This window comes from Triplophysa rosa, linkage group LG15, assembly GCF_024868665.1.
Source record: "Triplophysa rosa linkage group LG15, Trosa_1v2, whole genome shotgun sequence".
NCBI classification, from domain to species: Eukaryota; Metazoa; Chordata; class Actinopteri; order Cypriniformes; family Nemacheilidae; genus Triplophysa; species Triplophysa rosa.
Genome location: NC_079904.1, coordinates 12566524 through 12589176, shown reverse-complemented (window position 1 = coordinate 12589176; position 22653 = coordinate 12566524). Strand labels below are relative to the sequence as shown.

Genomic DNA, 22653 nt, shown 5'->3' with positions numbered 1-22653 from the left:
CCGTGTACCAACCGGTGACGGTTGCTAGGGGGAAATTTGCACCAAACATTGGCAGACAAACTTCCGGATTTGAGTTTTGACTGAAGTTATTTTACCCTATTAACGAAAAGCAAACACGCTAGAGAACCAATCAAATCGCTCGTTTCAGTCATCTTGTCCCGCCTTTCATCTTGAGACCGCCCACAGTAAAAAATATTCATGTGAGCTGAACTGACGCTGCCAATGCTCGAGCTGTATTTCTGAATACAGAAGGTAAGAGCAGCTTTTGTTCGCCAAATTGTGTTCGTTTCATATTACATTACATTATTTTTCTCAAAAGTGGTTTATAATTACATTTTGCTAGATGTCAGGGATAAATTCGTCCTCAGTTTAAATTAGCACGCGTTTAGTACAGTATTAAGAGTAGTTTGGCTAGCGAGTATCTGTTCGTACAGGGCCCGCAATATTAGGAATCCGCTTGATGCTTATAAAACTTTGCCTTGCTGTGTTTATGTGACGATCTTGTACATAATATGTCAGTGCTATTGTAACGACTAGCTGTAGATTGTCTCGAGTCAAAAGCAGCGCTTCTCGTCGCGGTCTGTTATTTGAATAGAGCTTGTAAGTTTCTAACCTGATTTGTCCGCTTTCTGTTTTACTATTATTGGACAGTCGCTCGTGCAGCTGGCTGTTTATCTAATTGTTTGCAATGGTTAGACATGCCTGTGTGCCTGTTTGATTGCCTTTTATTTTTTTCTGCACCCTTTTAAGTGTGGTGGGTCCTGTTTGTCCTATTTAATTCATTAGCCCCACATACACTGTCTGACCTTTTTGGTTTCAGTTGTTTCATTCTTCAAAGCTGCATTGTAAACTGCATGTCTTTCTTTTTTATACCTTTGGTTTGCCCTGCAATGCCAGGTGGCAGCTATAGTGATTCCCAGCATGCATTTGGATTCTGTGTGGAAGTAACATTAACCTTTTACTCATCAGGAGGTGCTCTGCTTGAGATGGTTTCATAATTCCTGATGGCACTGTGAATGAGTGACAGTCTTTCAGAGACCCACCTGGAGCTGAATGTGACTTAAAATACCTAGAGAAATTTGTATAGATGTCACATGGTTGCTGTAATTTTTCAGTCAGAGAATGTCATGAATTAGGTAGAATCTAATGATGTTTTAGAGATGATGAACCCGGTTTGTCCGTTTCTTTTTGCGTATGGTTGTTATTTTAAATTCTGTTGTCTTATACATGTGTTATACATAAAGCTCTTTAGCACATAATGTTATTTTGTTGATGCTCTATTTTTATTAGGGATGCACGATAAATTATCGTCCATATCGGTATCGGCCGATAAATGGTCATTTTGAGTGTATCGGTATCGGCCGATAATAAAATTTAGGCCGATAAATTATGAATCATTTTCTCTGGTTAAACCACTTCAAGTGCACAACTCACAGTTAAAACCCGTCGTTCTGTCATGATCATTCACTAACTTATAAGCAAAACATTGTTAATGTAGGTACAGTATGTAGATATTTATGAATGTGTAAATTATAGGAACAAAAGCATATTTTTTTGTCTGAATGCTTTCTGTCTTGACACATGTTAGACATGTGGCTATTAAAAACATTTTTACTGGGTTGCTCTGGAAGAACATCTATAATTTGTTTATTAAATAAACATACCAGAAAAGTTTAAAAGTTAAAGAATCTTTAATTACTGTAAAGTAGGCTTGGTATGTGATTTTCTGGGAAAAAGAGAACTAATGGTTACCTTGTTTTCTGCAGTGAATGTTTTCAAATAAAAGCAGCTGTCCACTTTTTGCCTTTTGTTTCAGTCTCAGATGATGTAATATTAATATTTAGATACTGTATATCGGCCAATATATCGATTATCGGCTTCCAGTGTTAAATAATTATCGGGTTATCGTTATCGGCCAAAATGTACATATCGGTGCATCCCTAATTTTTATTTATTTTATTTGTGTTTTTTCCTCCCTATCTCAGCATGAGAAGTGTTGTCCTCCACAGACATGGAAAAGTATGAAAGGTTAAAGAAGATTGGGGAGGGATCCTTTGGGAAAGCCATCCTGGTCAAGTCAAGGGAAGATGGCCGACAATATGTTATCAAGGAGATTGGCATCTCCAGGGTAGAACATTTCATTATTACTGTATGTGTTTGATGTCTGTATATGTATAATAATAATATTTTATGGAGATTTAAAACCCTATCATGTACAGTATTTGGTGTGTATAGTACATTTTTTCATTTACATGATCTGTTTTTTATCTCGCCAGATGTCCAACAAAGAAAGGCAGGAATCACGTAAAGAGGTGGCAGTTCTGGCTAACATGAGCCATCCTAACATTGTCCAGTACAAGGAATCCTTTGAAGGTAACTCGCTGTAATGCAAGACATCTTTCTTCAGAAAACTGCATAAAGTAATATCGAAATGTTATACCTCATTACCCTTCTCTGCCGTTTTCCTGGCAGGCATGTATTTTATGACTAATGCATGTCAAAGGGTGAGCAATGTTTAGTTGCCAAATGTTGATTAATCTTAGAACATTTGTTCCGGCAAAAACTCGACCTAATCCTTTTCTGTCTGTGAAGGACGGTCTGTGATTGATAGCCGGCAGAGATCCGTATGATCTGGCATCGGCCCAACCTCGTGAATTAAATTATAAAGAGGATGTCGTAGAGTTAATGCTCTTTGTGGATTTATTCAGCATCTCTTGCATTATCCAACAACAGGGCAGTGACATAGAGCTTGAGTTTATGGCTGATAATAAAATTAAATGTAGAGGCTACAATGTCGGCTTTATTCTGCTATTTAAATCACAGACATTCAAACCAAATATTGTGTTTAGATTTTTTTACTATGGCATGACATTACAAACTGTTTAAATGTCAAGGAGCCACTTGAGTTGTGAACTGAACCATTGCTGGCAGTTTGTCATTGACGGGATTTATTTCTAGAGAGTGGTTGTTTGTACATAGTAATGGATTACTGTGAGGGAGGGGACCTGTTTAAGAAGATCAATAACCAGAAAGGGATTCTATTTCCTGAAGAACAGGTGAGAAAAAGTGCACTTTAACGTTCAGTATTTTGAAGTGCCTCCATTATTAAAAAATGCATTTCACAATATAGAAATTCTAGATGGTATATTAGGATCCAGAAAGTCATTTTAATAGTAAGCTTGCTGCAGATGAGTAACAGACGTTAATCTGAAAACAAAGAAAAACCTCAAGATGTTTTTGTTTACCAATCTGTTGTTTCCTGGTAGATTCTTGACTGGTTTGTGCAGATCTGCTTGGCTCTTAAACACGTGCATGACCGCAAAATCCTACACAGGGACATCAAGTCACAGGTACAGTTTGGATTTACCAACACTGCTGTTGAAATGAAGCTGATGCACTATGCTTAATGCAAAGTTACTGCTTTTGTTTTCTATCAAGAATATTTTTCTGACCAAAGATGGTACAGTACAGCTAGGAGACTTTGGAATCGCCAGGGTTTTAAACAGGCAAGATGTTGTCCCATTTACATGCTAATTTTAATTGATTTCACAAACACCAAAATAAATGTGATGGGAATCCCTCTTATAGACTGTGCGGTTATGTTTGCAGTACTGTGGAGTTGGCGAGGACCTGTATCGGCACACCATACTACCTGTCACCAGAGATATGTGAAAATAAACCATATAATAACAAAAGGTAACCAACTTCCTGTTTTGAGCCAGATGGCTATATAAGAGCAGGACAGGAAAAACAGTTCACAGTACCTCTGATGCCAGCAGCTACGTATTGATCCCTTCAAAGAGGCTGTTGCACTATATGTAATTTAATCAGTCTGAATATTCTCAGGCACTATTGATGAACACAGGCTATAAGTTTACATTTACATTCATGCATTTGGCGGACGCTTTTATCTAAAGCGACTTGCATTCAAGATGTACACTTGAATATATGCGTATGTACTTATATATTCATAAAGGTTCATTTGACATCATCTTATAGCTTAGTTTCATTTTAAACGAGGGTTTGCTCAAGATCAACTTCTGATGTTGTTATACGCTGTTTCTTTGCGTGTACATATTTGCATGTGTACATGTGAGCAAGGCACATGTTCAACCCCATATTTACCCATTTGTCCTACTTTCTTCCTGTTGTTCTGTTGTTTGTTTCTCCCTCATTCTGTCGGGTTTCACCGTAGTGATGTCTGGGCCCTGGGATGTGTCCTATATGAAATGTGCACGCTTAAGCATGCTGTAAGTACCTCGTGTTCTCCGTACTAGTTTGAGCGGGAGCTTTTTTGTCTAAAAGCGCCTTTTTATGTGAACGATCAAAAAGAACCAGCTCTTTAATGTCTCATGAATCTCTGAATATGAATTTAGGTCTCGGCTCTTTCCTCATTCTCTCTTTTCCCTTGTTTAATTATTTACTCCCTGAAAAGTTTGAGGAGACTAATATTTTATAGTAATGACAGTGCGAAACTGCAGTGCAATTTAAGTTAAAGTGATAGTTCACCCAAAAATAAAAATCCTGTCTTCATTTACTCGTCCTCTTGTCATTTCAAACCTGTATGACTTTCTTCCGCAGAACACAAAAGAAGATATTTTGAAGAAAGTTGGTAACCGAACAGCACTGGCCCCCATTCACTTCTATTGTATGGACACAAAATGGAAGTGAATGGGGGCCAGTTAACAACATTCTTCAAAATATCTTCTTTTGTGTTCTGCGGAAGAAAGAAAGTCAAACAGGTTTGAAATGACAAAAGCGTGAAGAAATGATGACAGAATTTTATTTTAGGTGTGTGTGTTTTAGTGAATGAAACTTTTCAGCTTGATCTTGATGTCTTTCTTTCAGTTTGAGGCAGGTAACATGAAGAACCTGGTGCTGAAAATCATCCGTGGCTCGTACCCGCCTGTTTCAGTGCATTATTCCCAGGATCTGCGCCTTCTCCTGGCCAAGCTGTTTAAGCGCAACCCCCGGGAGAGACCCTCAGTCTCGACCATTCTGGACAAGCCTTTTCTTACACGCAGGATTCACAAGTTTCTCACTCCTCAGGTGACACATGCACCCAAACATGCTTATTTAGCAGCACGATGACTCAGATGTGTTATAAAACGCTCGAGTTTAATTTTAGACCTGAATGTGTTGCAGAATTACTTTAATATGTCCTCTTACGTGTTACAGCTTATTGCACAAGAATTCAGTCACTCACTTCACCTTCATCAGCCTAAAACAAGTGTGGCCCAGGGAGCACCAGGTAAACATGTTTTCTTTGTTGTAGATCAGCAGTAAACACTTTCACTGTATGAGTAACTCATTTCCTCTTCGCTCACCAGCCAAACGTCCTGCCCCTGGCCCCGCCCCCATCTCTCCAGCTCAGAAAATCACCAAACCAGCTGCCAAGTATGGAGTGCCTTTAACAGTACGGAGACCACCGGAAGCTCTCAGGAAAGTCCCGGACGCAGCAAAGAAAGCAATTAAACTCAAGCAGGTAAGAGCCCCGAGCCTGACAGCAAATAGCGAGCGTCATGAATTCCATTGGCTAATCCATCTCCATGGCCACCCAGTATGTGTGCACTGTATGTCAGTAGGGGTGGTAAGGTTTTTGTTTAAGGATAGCCATACTGTGTTTGTATCATATGGATATTTGTCAATGTTTTCCGGCTCTGCAACATATGAGAGCGAGAGACTTTTGATCCTCGCTCCTGGTGTCATGTTGTTGTCCAGGCCCCCCCTCCTGTGCCAGCTCGGAGGAGAGTGAGTCGAGTGGAGGAGGAGAGGAGGAAGCATGAGGTACATCAGAGAGCGCCCCCTATCTCCAACTCCCTGTTCTAACACCCAGAACTCCTCCTTTAATTCACCCACCCCTGCACCAACCCACTCTGTCCTGCATCAGTTCATTCTCGGCCCTATCGTTTTTTTACCCAAATCCCTGTGTGTCGCTAATAAAACCAATTTAGAACAGGGTTAGAGAGATGATATAGTGATGGACGGGTAAAGATTTGGGACAGTTGCAGGGTTGACCCCAGTGGTGAAGATTGTGAACTAGAGAAAGTCACTGGTGTGATTGTCAGTTAAACTATTTAGTTGATAGGTTTGGACAATGGTTTTTGGGTGTAGTTAGTGTCACAAAGTCTTGTGATAAGGTTAGCATATTCTGTTCCATTCGGTCCTGGTTTTTTTTATTTTAAACCCAACTTTTTTCAACCTGTTTCATATTTCTATTTTCTCTCTCTTTTCTTGGTAGCTTCTTGCCATCACCTGAATGGTGGGCATCTACATTTCCTACACTTCCTCCTTTCTAATTCACCATCTCACTGTTCTTAACACCTGCTGTATCTTCTGAATTTAAGATGTCCAGTGTCATATACTAGACCTTCGTTTAAAATTGTCATTTGCTTTTGTATTACGTCTGTTGAGCAGTTGTACATAGTATAGTACATGCAATGACCCTAAAATCTTAGGACACATGAATAAAAGTCTTTATTATTCAATATCATGTCAAATGTGGTGGCATTTCTTTGCACATATGGACTTCTCCAACAAATTGTTTAATAAAAGAAACGGTTAGGTTTCAAGTTAAAAAGCAATACATCCACTTCATAGTCACCTTGGGACCACTTGGTTAAAAGTCACTGCAAAGATAGCTCGGATGAAGTATTTGTTTGCAGATCTCACTTGATGTGATATTTTGTCGAAAAATGATTGTTTTCGGCCCACTGTATATGGGAATCCGAGTTAATTTTACATCAAAAATGTCATCCCTGTGAAGTTCATTTAAAATGATTTATTTTGGTTCAGAAAATGCTGCTTGCCTTTTACTGCCTATAAGCATTACACGTACGTTTTCTTCCAGGAAGGAGTGAGGAAGAAACGCATGGAGATGATGGAGAGAGAGAGGAAACAAAGAGAACAGGTGAGCTTATGAACAGCAGTTCACTTGAAGTTCAACAGGTGGCCTCATTGCGTTTATTCGAGTGATTATGCTATTTGAGTGATGCATCTATTGTGTTAGAAGCCTTTAAAATGCCTCTTTGAAAGCATTTTTATTGAGTCAACAAGCATCAATAATTGTGTTTCTCTCTGTAGATGTTGTTACTGAAGGCTTCTCAGATGAAGAGATTTGAAAGGGAAAAGGTAAACTGATCAATGCCCATAAACGATTATTTAAATCAATTAATGCATGTGTTATTGGGTGTGTTCAAACTCTTTGACCTCTTTGACAAACGTTGACCTTTGTCATCTTAGCTGAACCGCATAAACCGGGCTCGAGAACAGGGCTGGAGACATGTACTCAGTTCTAGTGGAGGCAGCAGTCCTGAGCGGAAGGTGCAAAACTTTTCAGTATAGGTAAAAATATCTTATAATCTCACAGTGTCTTATTATTTCTCATTTTATGTTTGGACTCATTCTCATAGTTCTATGGGGGTGGTGGCATTGGAGCACCTGGAATAGTCCTTACCCATGCCACGCCCCATGTTCCTGGCCCCTTCCATGCTCCTCCCAGCCGAGTTCCTTTAGACCACACCCACTCAGCAGCTGATAAACCTGCACCCAAAGATGCTGCTGTAGGAGACATGGCTTCAGGGGACAACAACAGGTGGGATATTTGTTTGTAACATTATTGAGGAATGATTTGTCATATGAATATTTGTATGTTACTGTGTTTAAAGGACTCCTGCAGACTCAGGGAAGCTGAATGGTCACGCCTGCATTCCTGGTAAGGATGTCATTAGAAGAGAACCACGGAAAGCAAGCCTCCAAAATGAGAACGACTGTAGGTCAGTTCACTGGGTTTCATCAGGTTATACGTAGATGCTGTAAATATGCTTGTGTGTTTCAAATTGAAAGTCCTTTTATGCAATCGCTTTATTGTATCTTGTCTTCAGGTTACGAGGTCAGCTGGCATCAGAAAGGGCTAAGCAGGTGGAAGAGTTTCATCAGCGGAAAAGAGAAGCCATGCTGAATAAAGTCCGAGCAGAGGGACAGCTGGTATGAATTTTTTATGTCTACCTCTTCTAGTTCAAGGAATGATCCAAGTTCAATATGGGTTCATCTTTATTGATGGCATTCGTGGCATGATTTGTAAGACAAAGGGCAGAAACGGTGCCAGGCAATACACACTACGTACATTTACACACATTTCAAAATCAAGAATTCTTTTAGCAAGGCAGTGTTTGGGTTTTGGAGTCAGTGATGTGTTTAAAAATGTGGCTTTAATAATATCGATTCAACCAATGGGTGAATAGGGGGCCCGGCAAAACCTGGCCGCCATCATTGCAAGCTGGACAAACTCCTCTCGATGCAGGAGACCCCGAGTCAACAAAGAGGAGGAGGTAGGAGTCCAGATTGGAATGGAGCAATATTGCTCAGTTCATCGCCCCTCAACCCCCATCATTCAGTTCTTTTCTGTTGAACTGCCGTCTTCAACTGATGTCCGGTCCCTGCACAATGATCAAACCTGTCTCCCCAGAGCATCATTTCAGTTTACCCCAAAACTACATAAATAATTTTTTCGTTTGTGGATGTTATCCTGCTTTTTGGATCCTTCATTTATTTTCTTTTTTTTTGAAGGCATGAACATAACACCTTCTGCTGGATTCCAGAACATCTAACTCCTCCTCATGTGGTCCTCATCAATGAATGTTGCCGTAATCGCTCGCCTCTTGTTTTTGCATCCAGAATGTTTAATGTCTCGTTTCTTTTCACCCCAGTTCACCAAATTTTGTATCTGTTTGTGTCCTGGCCATTTTCACGTGTACACGTTTGTTGGAGGGAGGTGGTGAGGTGAGAATAAAGCCAGATGAAATGTGATCTGTGTATTCTTCAGGAGTACTTGGCGAGGCTACGGCAGATCAGACTGCAGAACTTTAATGAACGTCAGCAGATCAAAGCTCGCCTCAGAGGAGAGAAGGTACGGATGAAAATCCCACATTCGTGCCCTAAATTAAAAGAGTCTTTTAGCTTTTGATTTTAAATTGACGAACTTGTCAGCAGTTTCAAAACAGGCGTCTAATATTTCTATCAAAATCTAATATTTAAAAATATCAGTTCTTTAATCGTTTTCACACACCATTAATTCCAGAATTTTGGTTTCTTTTTTGGAAAGATGTTATGTTTAACCGTTTGTTTTGCACGGTATCTCCCAGTGTGACAGTGATGGATCGGACAGTCAGGAATCATGTGAAGAGGCAGTTCTCAGGAGGAGGAAGATTGAGGCATTGAAGGTAAGACTTATAAATGAATTAAATAAATTAACATATATTTGAAACTAGTGTTTTTTGTATAACTGTTTGCGTTTGTGTCTGTTTCTTAGGCTCAATCAGAGGCTCGTGCCGCCGTACTCAAGGAACAGCTCGAAAAGAAGAGGAGAGAAGCATATGAGCGAGAGAAGAAAGCATGGGAGGATCATGTATGTCAAACTTTATCACACCCTTCTTTCCTTAGTCGTTCGTCTCTTAGTTTTGTATCACTTATGTTTTGCCCTTGTCCAGCTTATAGCACGAGGAGTAAAGGTTGCCGTTGGACCTGCAGGTGGAGCTCCACCTCCTGTAGCCCCTCCCACTCAACCATCTGAACCCACCCCTCAGGAAGCTGTCTCCAAAGCCACGCCCTCTTCTAGACCCTCCACTCCAGTTATTTCCATGACCGCTGCTTTAAAGGATGTGGGCGCGGTTAGTCACCAAATACATTCGCTAATAGAGGAGGCGTCCTATGATTTTCCAGGATTTTCAAATAACCGATAATCTTTTGTTGGGCCACTGAACTCCCGTCTTTGCATTTTATTCTTACAAGTAGATTTGTTTCAGATTATCTGCTTTAATTCCACTGTATTAGCGATAATATTTAATTTATCCCAATTTTCTGCGCATGCTACACTGGCTACCATAATATCACCAAGATTTGTTTTTGTTGTTAGATCTCATCTGGGCAGAGTTCACCTATGAAAGAGGACTCTCTCCGAGCAGAATCTTCCGATGTACAGGTGAGAATGGCATTTTTGAATGCATGTTAGGTGGGTTGCTGAGGTGCAAGGAAGTCGTCACTAATGTAACAACACTGACTTGAATAATCACCAATGGAAACGTTCATTTTGATCATGTACCGTACCAGTAATGATCATCTTTTTTGTTAAGATTGAAAAGAAGGAGATTCTCAGGAGGCTAAATCAGAAGGTCCAGACTCCGGAGGAAGATGGAGAGAAAGATTCCACATCCTGTAGCAGTGAACCATGCCCCCCTCCTCCTCAACCAATCCAACATCCCATCACAGAGGAAAGACCGCCGACGGGTGGTGATCGGAAGAAATGGGAGGCTGTACCTCCACCTCTACTCTCTGTAGCCGAACAAACTCTGGAGGAGACCTGTGCGACTCTGGCAGGTGCGATTCATTCATCAATTTATATTCTTGAGTTCTAGTATTAAAATGTAAGGTTCATTTTTCACAATTCATTTTATGTGAGCACCACACACAACGATGTGTGGTTTGATTTCCCCTTCGCTTTGTTCAGCATCTCAGGCAGCATCTCCAGAGGCGAGTGCTCCCTCTGGTGGAGACAGGAAGAAATGGGAGACGGATGGCGCTCCTCTGTTGTCTGTGGCTCAACAAACACTGGAAGAAACCTGTCTTGCTACAGCAGGTCAACTTACAGGTGCTCTTGTTTATTTTGGCATCTTCTAGTTCTTATCATTTGGCATAATCTGAATCAAACTGTTATAAGATGCTTGAATGAAATGGGTCACGATTATCACAAATGTATGTAGTTTTTTCTATTGTTTTTTCTATTTTTATTGACCTAAACTAGGAAGTCAATGTTTTTTAGATAGCCTTAGTATTTACAGGGTGAATAAGTTACGTATTGATGTGTTTTGCTTTGTATCCATGGAGGGTGTGTTTATGCTTTGGGACTCCAGAGCATCCTATAGCAACCATCTTGACAACAAACTCAAACAGAGCTTTATGTTTGTCTACAATTATAACTTTCTTAGAAAGCCAGAAAACATGTTTTTGTGCGACTATACTGTATTTCACAGTGTGTGTCTTGGTATTTTGCAGTAACGTCTGTTTGTTTTAACCCACAGTAGGTGAAGTCATTCGCATGGATGATTTAAAGGAGGAGGAGCCAAGAAAAGCTTGGGGGCAGAGCCCAGACGCAGAGGTTCTGAAGGTGTTGGAAAAAGCAGAACTGCAATCCCTTACCCAGCAACTAGGTCATACCAGCATCTGCGACAACATACAAACTGGTGAGTCATTTGATTTCGGTCGTTTCTATAATCTGTGTAATGTGTTCAGTGACTGACTGTGTGACCCACAACAGTTTGCTGTTAATGGTTTTGTGTCTGTGTCTTCATTAGAAAGCCTTAATCCCATTGAAGAGTCTTCAGATGCCACACAAGCCAATCAAGTGCCTCTCCCTCAGCCATGCCAGCCTGCTGAACATTCCAGACAGGAAGTGACATGTCACGACACAGTGCCAATCACAACAGAGGTTAAAAGTCAGGAATTAATCTCGCCAACAACGGGGGAGCTGCAAAACACCGATTCTGGTGAAAGTGAGGCAGAAGGTGAGAATACTGTATTGAATATAAATGTGTAGTATGAATACACTGCAGAAATCTGATTTCTTCGTTTTTCCAGTGTTTGCATGTTAAATGTTTACCACGAAAACCTGTTTTCTTTCCATCTAGTGGTTGATGATATGGAGTCGATCGTTTTGGAGGAAGCCGCTTCACAAACTACAAAGCCCCCAGAGGACGTGCTGCAGGCCTGGACCAATGATACCCAAATATCTGAGTAAGTACAGATGGACATCTTAATCCTAAATTTTCACATCACCTGTAAAAATAATTCGATTTTATCAATAATAATCCTGTTTAATATGCAGATTCTTAAATTCATTTTCATAGCCTAATATTTTTATCATTGCAATGTCACGTTAGGCCAGCAGATGGCAGGCTAATTCAGGAAGAGTGCACAGAGACGCCTCAAAGGGAGGAGAACCAGCCTGAACCAGCAGGTAGTCTCCAGTGTACTGCTAAGAACCCTTATCTCTCTCACACACAAACATGTCTCATTATGCACCCATCAAAGATCTGGAGGCTTTCCCTTTACACCTCATTTTTCTCTCAAGCTTCACTAAACCCCAGAAGCTCCAGAACATCCGTCTGAATTAAGCTTCACTGTCAAAGAGACTAACTCAAGGAAATTGTTGACATCTTCTTTTCTTTCCCTGTAGTTGACGAGTCTCTGTTTGTGAAGCTGAGCAGCAGTCCGGCTCACAGACGCGCGGTAGCGTTGGCCCTCCTGTCTGCCCAATCCTCGGTGGAGGACTCCTCCGTCACCTCACGTTCTCGGTCGGTCTCTCCGCAGCGGTCCCACCGTCATGACGATGCGCTTCTCATCGGCCTCTCCACCGGCCTTTTTGACACAAACAACCCAATGGTGAGTAAATCGCCATCATGGGAACCCATATGGGACACAGGTGGAAACGTGTTTGGTATTCAGTGATATTTTTGGCTACCTTTGAAAGGTTTCCGTGAATAAACAGAGACTCAAACCCTTAGGTGCCCTGTTGGTTATTTAACATTAGACACCTCGTTAAAAACATAACATCTGAAAGAATCTACCTGTGAGAGAGAACTTATACCAGCAGAATGTAGTTCCTCTGATGCCCAGGGTGGAGAAGGCAGACAGGAGGATTTGATAGTTGTGAAGTGTCCAGCAGAATGAAGATGGATGATGTTGAAGATGCTCTCGACAGCTGCAGAGCCTCAGTGAGAGATGGCGAGGTGGTCTCTGTTGAATGCCCACTTCTAAAGTCTGACTGATTACTGTCAAGCAGACTGTGAGAGGAAGGAAGGGACCTTACTGAAAACAACCTGCTCAAGTGTTTTCCTCCTGAACAGGGGGAGAGATTGTTCTGTGCTAGCAAGGTGAATAAATGCTGTTTTTTTAACCCGCGCCTGTTTTGTGGTGGGAAAAGTGCTGGTGCGGAACGATTTGTTGATGGTGTGCAGACAGAAGTGTAGGAGTGATAGCTTGTGGAAAGTGGGAGAGAAGTTTTGAGACCTCAGCCTCTGTGAGAGGCGAGTAAATAGGTGCATGTGGGTGTTTGTGCTTTTGACAGTTGACTGCTTAGGATTGTCGAACTGTGAAGAAACTAGAAATATAAGTCCCCGTTTACACAATGATGTAGTTCAAACGGAAAAGTTTTTCCTTTGCATTTTTGAAAAAGTTTTACATACACACGACAAAACTCAAGAACGCTGTATTATGCATGCCAGGCCAGTAGTTGGCGATGTCACTTTGTAAAGAAACACTTTCGCGCATACCCACAGATTGAACATGTAATATGCATACGCTTGACGACAGCGTTTCACAGTTTTGCGTTTTCGCATGTTTCCCAGTCCGCCTACTTATACTATGCACTTCAAGTATGTACTGATTTTGTTACGGAAAAGTATTTCTAATTTTTTTTAAACCAGGATTATTTTAAACCAGGACTAGGCCTTAGTTAAATTAGGATATTTAAGTCATTTTTAAAAACAAAATTTACAAAAAACATTACTGGTGTACATCTGGAGACAAAACAATCACACTGATATATTTTAAAATGTGTCATTGGAAGTTGTTTTCAAACAAGAAACTTCTAACATTTAGGACCGGTTTATATTAAAACAGGACTAAGCCTCAGTTAAATTAAGATATTTGTCGCTTTTATAAAAATGCCTTGGAAGAATACATTACTGGTGTGCATCTCGAAACAAAACAATGGCACTGATATATTTTAAGATATTTCTGGGCAAGTTACATTCAGTTAAGACAAGTCACACATTCATTGTAGTCTTGGACTTGGCTTAAACCTTGTCTGTGAAACCGGGCCTTAAATTAGTCTGGGACTGGACTTAAACCCAGTCCGGGAAACCGCCCCTGTAGTTTTTAAATCATTGTACTGTTTTGTCGAAGTTGACAAGCTCTTTTAATACTTTGTATTGGTTAGATATTTGCAAAACCCAGTGACAAACAAAGGGTGACTAATAATAATGATTTATGCCAAAAATAAAAATCACGAAATATGGAGATACGAGGTTTACCTTTATTAATTCAGTGAAGCATTGTTTATTTAATATGTATTAATGCTGTGCAGCGTCACTAAACTCCGCCTTCTTGCAGTGAGTTGTAAGTAGGGTTGTAAAGATTCAACGATTGGTGAGCCAGTTGAAAATCGATTATAATATGTGATTATTCAAGTCAGTTGAGATGTTAATTGAATCGCAATACATGTTTTGAACAACAGGGGCCGCTGTGTTTACTGCAAACTTGGTAAACGTGGATATGCTGATATTTCTTTAAAAAAAGGAAAAAGAATCCAAGGTACGAAAAGCAGAAGTCTTCGTTTTGTTTATATTAAAGAGACTTTTTTATTATTTTTACTTATTTGATTTGGAATTTGTTTTAAAATTGCAGTTTAGTTTTGCTATTTGACATAAAATATATTTTTATTTTACAAAGAAATGTGCAGTATTTGAGAAATAATTAAAGGGCAGTTGTTCATTTCTAATTTGTCTCAATTTATTTTGTAAAAAAACGCGTATTGTGAGGTTAAAATCGTGTAGCGCATCGTGAACTGAGTGAATCGTTACATACCTAGTTGTGGATAATATTGTGCATCATTCCGCACTTTGAGTTTCTACCGGAAGTAGAAGACCATCTGGGAATCTTTTGCATACTCTATTCAACATACTATGATTTGGGACATACTAATTCTATTGTCAAATACTATTTAGGACAGATAGTATGCCAATTGGGACGCAACAACAGTTTACACAGAGACGATAACGGCGACTTTTTCAAAACCACTTAAGCCGTTTTCGTGTAAACGGACAGACAAAACATAAAAAAAGTTTGGGTTGAAAACCCCATTATGTATATGGCCCATTAATCAGAACAGCTGAGTGAAAGGAAAGCTATTAAAGTTTGTTAATGTTCCATAATTATACATATAAATGGGAGTGAGCCTTTGCTAATTACAAAATTGCGTACAACATTTACATTGAAAAAGTAATTCATGCACATGGAAAGGTTTTGTCATCCAAATGCAGATTTGCTGAACTTTTCATAAAAAAACTATATTGCAAAAACACGTGTTTACAGTATAGTACAGCATTTTGTTTTCCGCAGAGTTTCGTGCATTACGCAGCACAAGCAAGCCTGCAGCTGCACTGCGCTTACACGGGCGGCGTCAATCTTTCAATAGGGTTGCTAAAATAAATAAGTACATCTTGTGCACCGTGCAAAGCAGCCGCATAATTCTACCATTTAAGCGGGCAGGTAATGTCCAGAGGACTGTGAAAGGTGTGTGTGTGCGTGTGTGTTAATAGAAAGATATTACAGCCAATACAGAACATAGTAATGAGAACTCCACTGCTACCATACATCACACTCATTACACTAGACGGAGAAAGCGAGAGAGAGAGAGAGAGAGAGAGAGAGACTGGAAGCAAAAGATAGATGGAAGATAAGATGGCACTATCGCAGGAGAAACAGATGGCAGTCTCCGTTAATGTGTAACACTTAGAGAACCAAGGGGCTTCGACTTATACATCACCCTGTTTTGTAAGCAGTGATTTGTTTTCCCCAGACTCAGTTTTGTGTTTGCACGCACATAATGTTGGGAAAATGTGTGTTTGGAGGTGCCGCGGGCCATTGCTGTGCAGGACCGCTGTGTGTGTGTTTGAGCTCCTGAGTGGAGCGTTATTAATGCGATTCTTCCACATCCTTGATATGCCAGTAAACCAAAAGGTTTTGCTCTGCCCGTGTACGTTTTCGCCCACCCCACAGGCACACACGCACTTCGCCCTCACAAAAGCACATTAACATTCACACCCGCAAACAAACGCACATTTGGCCTTTCGGATTGCTTACACCCGACCCTCCTGGACAACTGGACGAGATGCATACACTCGCGCGCGCACACACACACACACACACACACACACACAAACTTTGGACTTTCTCGAAGCAGACTGTAAGTGTTTAATCAGTAGTTTAACACGCCTCTCTACTGCGCAAGTGAGAGAACAGAGTGCTGCTCTGTACCATCGGCAGTGTTGGAGATGGATGACTGCACTGATATTAAAACCCTCCTCTACTCTGTGGAGAGAATTTTAAGTCCCCGCGGAGTGTTTAATAGTTGGGCCTTTTATTCTCACGCACGATTCTGATTGAACAACCTCATACCGCAGCGCAGAGAGTGTGCTTGTGCATTTTTGGGGTCGTATTTAACATTTTTTAGAGTTTTACTTTTTTCTTAAGTCAACTTGGTGTATGTTAGCCATAGTTTCTTAAGTTGCAAAGTTCACAACTAGTTTGTTGCAGCAATGGCTATGGAGCAACCAATGGCATGAGATTGGTCCAAAACTGTATTTTCCCCACCAATGAAAAATGGAGATTTTACCTTCTGCGGTTTAATAAAAAATGACACGCTTCAAGGGATAGTTCACCCAAGAATGAAAATTCTGCCATCAGTTGGTAACCCCCTAGTTGTTCCAAACCTGTGTATATGTGTTGTTCCGCTGAACACAAAAATATATTTAGAAGAATGTTTGTATCCAAACAGTTCCGGGGCACTATGGAAAAAACTATTTCGTTTTCCATATTCCTAAAAAAATCGTCTTTTGTGTTCAACAGAACAAAGAGTTTTACACAGGAACAACTTGAAGTTGAGTAGATTGTTTATCATTTTCGTTTTTCATTTTTGGGTGAACTATTTCTTTCAGTAGGGTTGCACGATAATGAAAAAAAATATTATATGATAATTTGCTTAAAAAATGTGATCTAAGATATGCAAAACGATAAATCTTTAAGTCTGTAAAATTAATTTCAACTGTTAAAGTGATACCTCACAAAAATGAAAATTCTGTCATTACTCACCCTCAGATTGTTCCAAACCTGTATACATTTCTTTGTTTAGCTGAACACACAGGAAGGTATATGCAAGATTGTCAAATCTCATCCCCCATTGACTCCCATAGTATTTATTTTCCCTACTATGGGAGTAAATGGTGAATGAGATCTGACATTCTTCCAAATTTCTTTCTGTGTGTTCAGCTAAACAAAGAAATGTATACAGGTTTGGAACAATCTGAGGGTGAGTAAATGATGACAGAATTTTCCGTTTTGAAAGTTTTTGTGAAGTATCCCTTTAAAATATATTTAATACTGAAAATGATACAACCAACATACGTTTCACATTCTTTCTGATTATTGAGCATCTTCCACACATCAGGCACAGCCGGTCGGCTATCTGCATCAACTTTCATTAAACATAACTTTTTTAAATTTTTACAATTATTTATTTATTGCAAACCAATGCGATATCCACATTTGTGATAGTTCGATCGCTTTTATATATTGTGAGGCCCTACACTTCAGCTTTTATCAGGCTGTTTATTGCCGCTGTGACTTTAAGATGGTTGTCACTGCAGCATCCTCTGCTGCATTGCATTGTGACAGGTTCCCAAAACAATCTGTGCCGAAATGTGCCGCACAAATTTTGAAGGTTGGAATGAAATGAACAGAGAACAGAGTGTTAAAAATAAACTTCAGCCACTCGTTTCTAAAATTGGGATGCCTCAGAAGGCTGTGCAGACACAAAGTGCTACAGTACCTTAGCAAAGATAGGGATCATGTAAAGAACATCCTCCAAATCCAGATTCCAAATGCAATGTTTTGATGTGGGTGATCATACGTTAATATACTGTACTTTGTGTGTGGATCATGAGATTTCGCCATCTTTGCACTTGCAGCTTCGTTTACACAAAGTTTCAATTTATCACAATTTATCATTTAAACCGCACTGGAGATCTAAAGTAGATATAGTAACATGAACAGTAAAGTAGTTTACGTTTTAACACCTAAATCTCTCTTCCCACCCAGAGTGTGAAATGTTGCTTTACCCGGGATAAAAGCTGGGTTTAATTCGAAAATAATTCCGGGTTAAACAACGTGTGAAAATCCCTCAATGTGATTTCCTGCAAAAACACAGGTTTTGAAAAGCAGTGTCACTGTTGAAGTCTTTCATTTGTGATGTCATTAATGTTTGTTGGTTTTGTCAGATGCTGAGGACGTGCTCCCTACCAGACCTCAGTAAGCTGTTCAGTGATGCTGTTGAACGTGAAGGTTCTGTCGCTCCTGAAAACAACCTGGAGGTCGAGGATCTGGAGGACAAAGGAGATGAGCCGTCTGAAACTGAAGAGTAAGATACACACTCGCGTATGCTCTCACACACACTCCTACGCGTATCTGACACACTCGCTCTCTCGTTCTCGCAGTGTGTATGATGATGATGACTTGAGAGAGCTCAGAGCATCTATGGAGAGGCTTCTCCAAGAACAGCGTAGTGACGACGATGATGATGAGGAAGAGGAAGATGACGTTGGAGGATCCAACGGAAGCCCTGCTGACGAAGAGTCAGCTGGTGTTAATGGGCTGGCCGGGGCTGGTGATAATCCCAGTCCTGAGCCTCCTCTTGTGGTTTACAATGGGACGGCTGAGGAACATGATGATGTTAGTCACGACGAAGAAGAGCCAGGAGATGGAATGGAAGTTGAGGAAGATGAAGAGCAGAACAGCAGTGAAGGCCAGCTCAACGAGGAGTGGCATTCGGGTAACCACGACCTAAATGCATCAGAAACAAACTGTTCACGTTCAAGACTGTTGCCCAAATCATAATAAGAAATAAAAGCGTGTTTATTGAGCTAAATATATTGTTGTGGCTTTAATTAAATCTGTTGATCGATCGGCTTTCTAAGACTATTGTGTTTATTGGTAAATAACACTTTAAATGCTAATACAGAGGAGCATTCTATTAGCCAATATTTCTCAGTAATACAATCATATTGAACTGTTTTGTTGTTAAAAGCGTTTTGATTGATTGTGTAATGTGCCGTGGATGGATCTGAATGCAGATGACAGTGAGGAAGAGGATGATGGAGAACTAGAAGAGCAAGACAGCATCTTTAGTCGTCTGGAGGAGCTGCGGTGTCATCTGGAGCAGGCGATGGGATTCGAGAATTTCATCCAAGCGTATAACAAAATCAAGGTCTGAATTGGTCATTATTCCACCTGGTCCAAAATCAGATTCGCGTGAGATGTCAACCTATGTCCTCTAGTAACAATGCAGCCATTTACTAATAAAATGAGAGCATACATCTTTTTATATAATATATTTTTTATTTTATCATATATTCTGGAAACGTACTGGTTCATTAGATACAGATGTCGTTCCTTTTTTTGCAGTTTGTCTGAATGGAGCTGCAGTAAACTGCTATAAATCTTTGTTCACCTTATTATGTGAAATAAAGTTGAAGAACTTTGTGCATAGTTTCATCCAGAGGTCGATTGCTATTTTAATGCAAGTTTCTTTGTTAGGCCATCCACGAAGATGAGGATGAGAACATTGAAATGGTCTCCAGCATGGTGCAACGCATTTTGGGAACCCAGCATCAGCACCTATATCCCAAAATTCTCCATTTGGTGATGGCGGATGGAGCTTACCAAGAAGGTAGAGTATATAGTAGGACTGTCCGTTTAACATGATAACGTGATTAATTATGTATTAAGAAAAATGCAATAGGTCACCTGACATAAATTAAATAAGAAGGAATTTTCTTGCTATTCAAGCAATTCAAGCTAAAGCTGTGTTCATCAATATTTGTATTTATTAAAAGGCATAGTTTGCAAAAAAAAATTGTGTTACCATTCATTCACCCCCCTGATATTTAAAACCTATACTAGATATTTTCAGAAATGTGTCTGTTTTTTGTCCTTACAATGGAAGTCAATAGGAGCCAATGTCGTTTGGTAACCAACATTCTTCAGAATATCTTCTTTTGTTTCTGCAAAAGAAAGTCATACAGGTTTGGAATGATGAAAGAATTTTATTTTTGTGCCAACTATCCCTTTAATTTGTACTTTTAGTTTGTGCATTTTCCAAAATAATGTTATGTCTTAAAGGAATAGTTCACCCAAAAATAAAGGTTAGAATGTTAGCAACTAACATTTGCAAGTGATCTCAATTGCTAACATTCTTCCAAATATCTTTATTTGTGTTCAACCAAACAAATAAAATTTTTCAAATAAACTGTCCCTTTAATAGAATCTTCATTTAGAGACTTCTTTCATTTCATATTTATATTTAATTTTGATTCATTTAATTCATTTTAAATCATTTAATGAATCCGCATATCATGTATACTGTATAACCACATTGACACTCTGATCCGTTCATGCTCTCTTCTGTGTAAAGCCATTTGACGTTTGTCTCACACAATCCTGTGAGGACATATTTACAAGTTCATTCACAGCCTGATCTCTGTAGAAATAGATAAATGAAGGCTAGAGGAGGAGTGGGTGTAGAAGAGAGAAGCTATTTCATCCAATGCAGTATATCAAGCACTTCAGAGAAGACACACGCATTCAAAAAGAGATAAATGAATACTCTGCCTTTATATTTGTTTGGGCATATCTCAAATTAGTCCTCCTGTTAGACGATCAATATCCTATCTCTTTATGTGTGCATGTGCCTTTAACTCCCACAGAGTAATTTTGCTACTGTTTTTACTTCACAAACTCTTATGTAAGACATGCTGCATTGCTCTGAGCAGTGATGTGAGGGTTTCCTGGCATTTTACAGTGTGTGTTCAGAGCGTCTCGCTGTGGATTTTAACATGACCTCTGACATCAGGAATATAGCCTGGAAGTTTTCTTCAGATCTCAAGAAGTCGGGTTGCTTTTCCTAACGCTTCTGTTTCTTTTTCCTCTGTCTTTCTCAGATAATGATGAATAGGAGTTATTCATCCGTGCCAGTGGCAGCCTCGGACAATCTGCTGGCAGGCTGCAGTGTTCCCATGATGCACTCTGACAGACCGACGAGGTGCACGTAGGGGAAGAGGGGAGGGGGGGGATGGGGGTGAGAAAGGGGAAATGGGCCACTCGGGCACGGGCAGTTTAACGTCCACGGTTCGACTGCAGTTCTGCTTCCATATCCTAAGTAACTAAGCACTACTTTGTAAATTTTGTGTATAGAAATGTGCCGTGGTTGATAATATTTAACCAAAGCGTAGCAGAGCGTTAGCACATGAGGGCAAAAAATAAGAAGTCTGAGACTCCTGTGTCCCCTTAGCTGTTGACAGATTGTATGTTAAAGTGCTGCTCTGTGCTGTATTAACTAACAGCTGAAGCTATGAAAACTGCTTTTTAAGGCTTTGGACCGGCCAGGGAGGTCTAGTTCAGGGGTCAGAGGTCACATTTCTACCGAGTTTCAGGTGCTTGCACACAACGGGCAGCAGGTTGGGTGCAGCTGTCTACCTCAGACAACAACAGACCCGGCTAAACTTAGTCTCAAAATTCCTTCTCAAACACATTTTCCGAACCTCTTTTTATACTTTTTACACAAGTGCCGTTTACATAACGTGCTCCAAAATGATTTAGCCTCTTAAGATTTCTCACAAGTCAAAGTTTGAAGCATTTAAGCATCGTTTTAAGAGTTGACAGAACTGTTATTGAGAGAGATGCAGGAGTTACTATGCATATAAAGAGCAACTAAACGGTAGCGTGCATAAGCACGCTTCGCGTGGTGTTATTTTGGGTTTATGACGGGCATTTATGAAATGCTGTGGGGATGCTTTGGGCATGTTATTCACAGCTGCACTTTCAGCTGGATGTGTTCAGACGGTTTCCTCATTTTAGCTGGTACTTGAAAGTGTACAGAAAAATTGTATAGCATTCCGAAGCAATTGTTAAATCATTTATGAGCGTTGTTACTGTGCGATTGCATGTCATGTATATCTTTGTAATGAGAAATAAAAGTACTTTTTTTGAGAGAATGCGCATTCTTGCGTGTTGGTATTTGGAAATGACAGACTCTGGTTTTGGATGCGAAACAGCTGAGCCGAAATAGGTTGCCAACATCTATTTTCAGCTACCTATTTGGGACGGATTTTCTATTTCTTTACTCATTCTGATTGGTCATGTGAGCTGTCAGTCAAGCAGCAACAGTGCAGCTGTCACAAGAACTGGCTGGAAGTGTGTTGGGGTTTCCCCTTATCATTGAACACCCGTACATTCCCAGACAACCACAGACTACTGTGGGTGTGTATAACTTTGCCAGAATCTCGGTACATGAGTCACAAAGTTATAGTATTTACCATTAAGAGAAGAACCAACCAGTTCATTCATCTGTGTTTGGACCAATGTAAAGGGATAGTTCGCTCAAAAATAAAAAAATATTTATCTACTCTCACTCAAAATCTGTCAAAGAAATATTTTGAGAACTACATACAGTATGGCATATGAATGCATTCAATCTCTGTCAACGCATCTTTGCGATACAATTAAACTGTACCAGCATTTCTGCAATTTGTGCATATTCATTTTTGCATTTCATTTTCGTGCTTTGTTGACATAAACTCAATTGTCTCTCGTTTTATACACGTCTTCACAGTTAATTGTGCTTCTTTGATGGCCCGTGCTATGCAAATTAAGGTAACTGATCCTGTGGGAAATGATGGCAGGGAATCAATCACGACGTACTGGAGGAGAGCAAGCACTGATGGATGAAAGAATGGATTTTTATTTTCTTTCTCATGGCCGCATTTT

The 22653-nt window shown here is 40.0% G+C and overlaps 1 protein-coding gene across 4 annotated transcripts; it reads left to right on the top strand.

Annotated features, from left to right (window-relative positions):
* Positions 1–182: 182 nt before the first annotated feature.
* Positions 183–22362, top strand: nek1 (NIMA-related kinase 1). Of its 4 annotated transcripts, XM_057353170.1 has the most exons (36): positions 183–252; positions 1986–2128; positions 2277–2373; positions 2959–3056; positions 3267–3350; positions 3439–3506; positions 3610–3696; positions 4196–4250; positions 4849–5049; positions 5179–5251; positions 5331–5485; positions 5722–5787; positions 6851–6910; positions 7084–7131; positions 7243–7323; positions 7413–7594; positions 7668–7775; positions 7884–7986; positions 8244–8330; positions 8825–8908; positions 9144–9221; positions 9311–9406; positions 9489–9668; positions 9914–9979; positions 10131–10374; positions 10505–10645; positions 11076–11237; positions 11349–11558; positions 11682–11787; positions 11934–12010; positions 12230–12435; positions 18111–18250; positions 18327–18661; positions 18963–19096; positions 19426–19558; positions 20829–22362. In XM_057353170.1, exons 2-36 carry the CDS (start codon positions 2012–2014, stop codon positions 20840–20842), a joined length of 4176 nt encoding a protein of 1391 aa, XP_057209153.1. In that variant the 5' UTR covers positions 183–252; positions 1986–2011; the 3' UTR covers positions 20843–22362. The 4 variants fall into 4 exon arrangements, with proteins under 4 accessions (XP_057209153.1, XP_057209155.1, XP_057209154.1 ...); XM_057353172.1 differs by lacking the exon at positions 8244–8330; XM_057353171.1 differs by lacking the exon at positions 5722–5787 and having other exon boundaries at positions 20829–22361.
* The last annotated feature ends 291 nt before the right edge of the window (positions 22363–22653 follow it).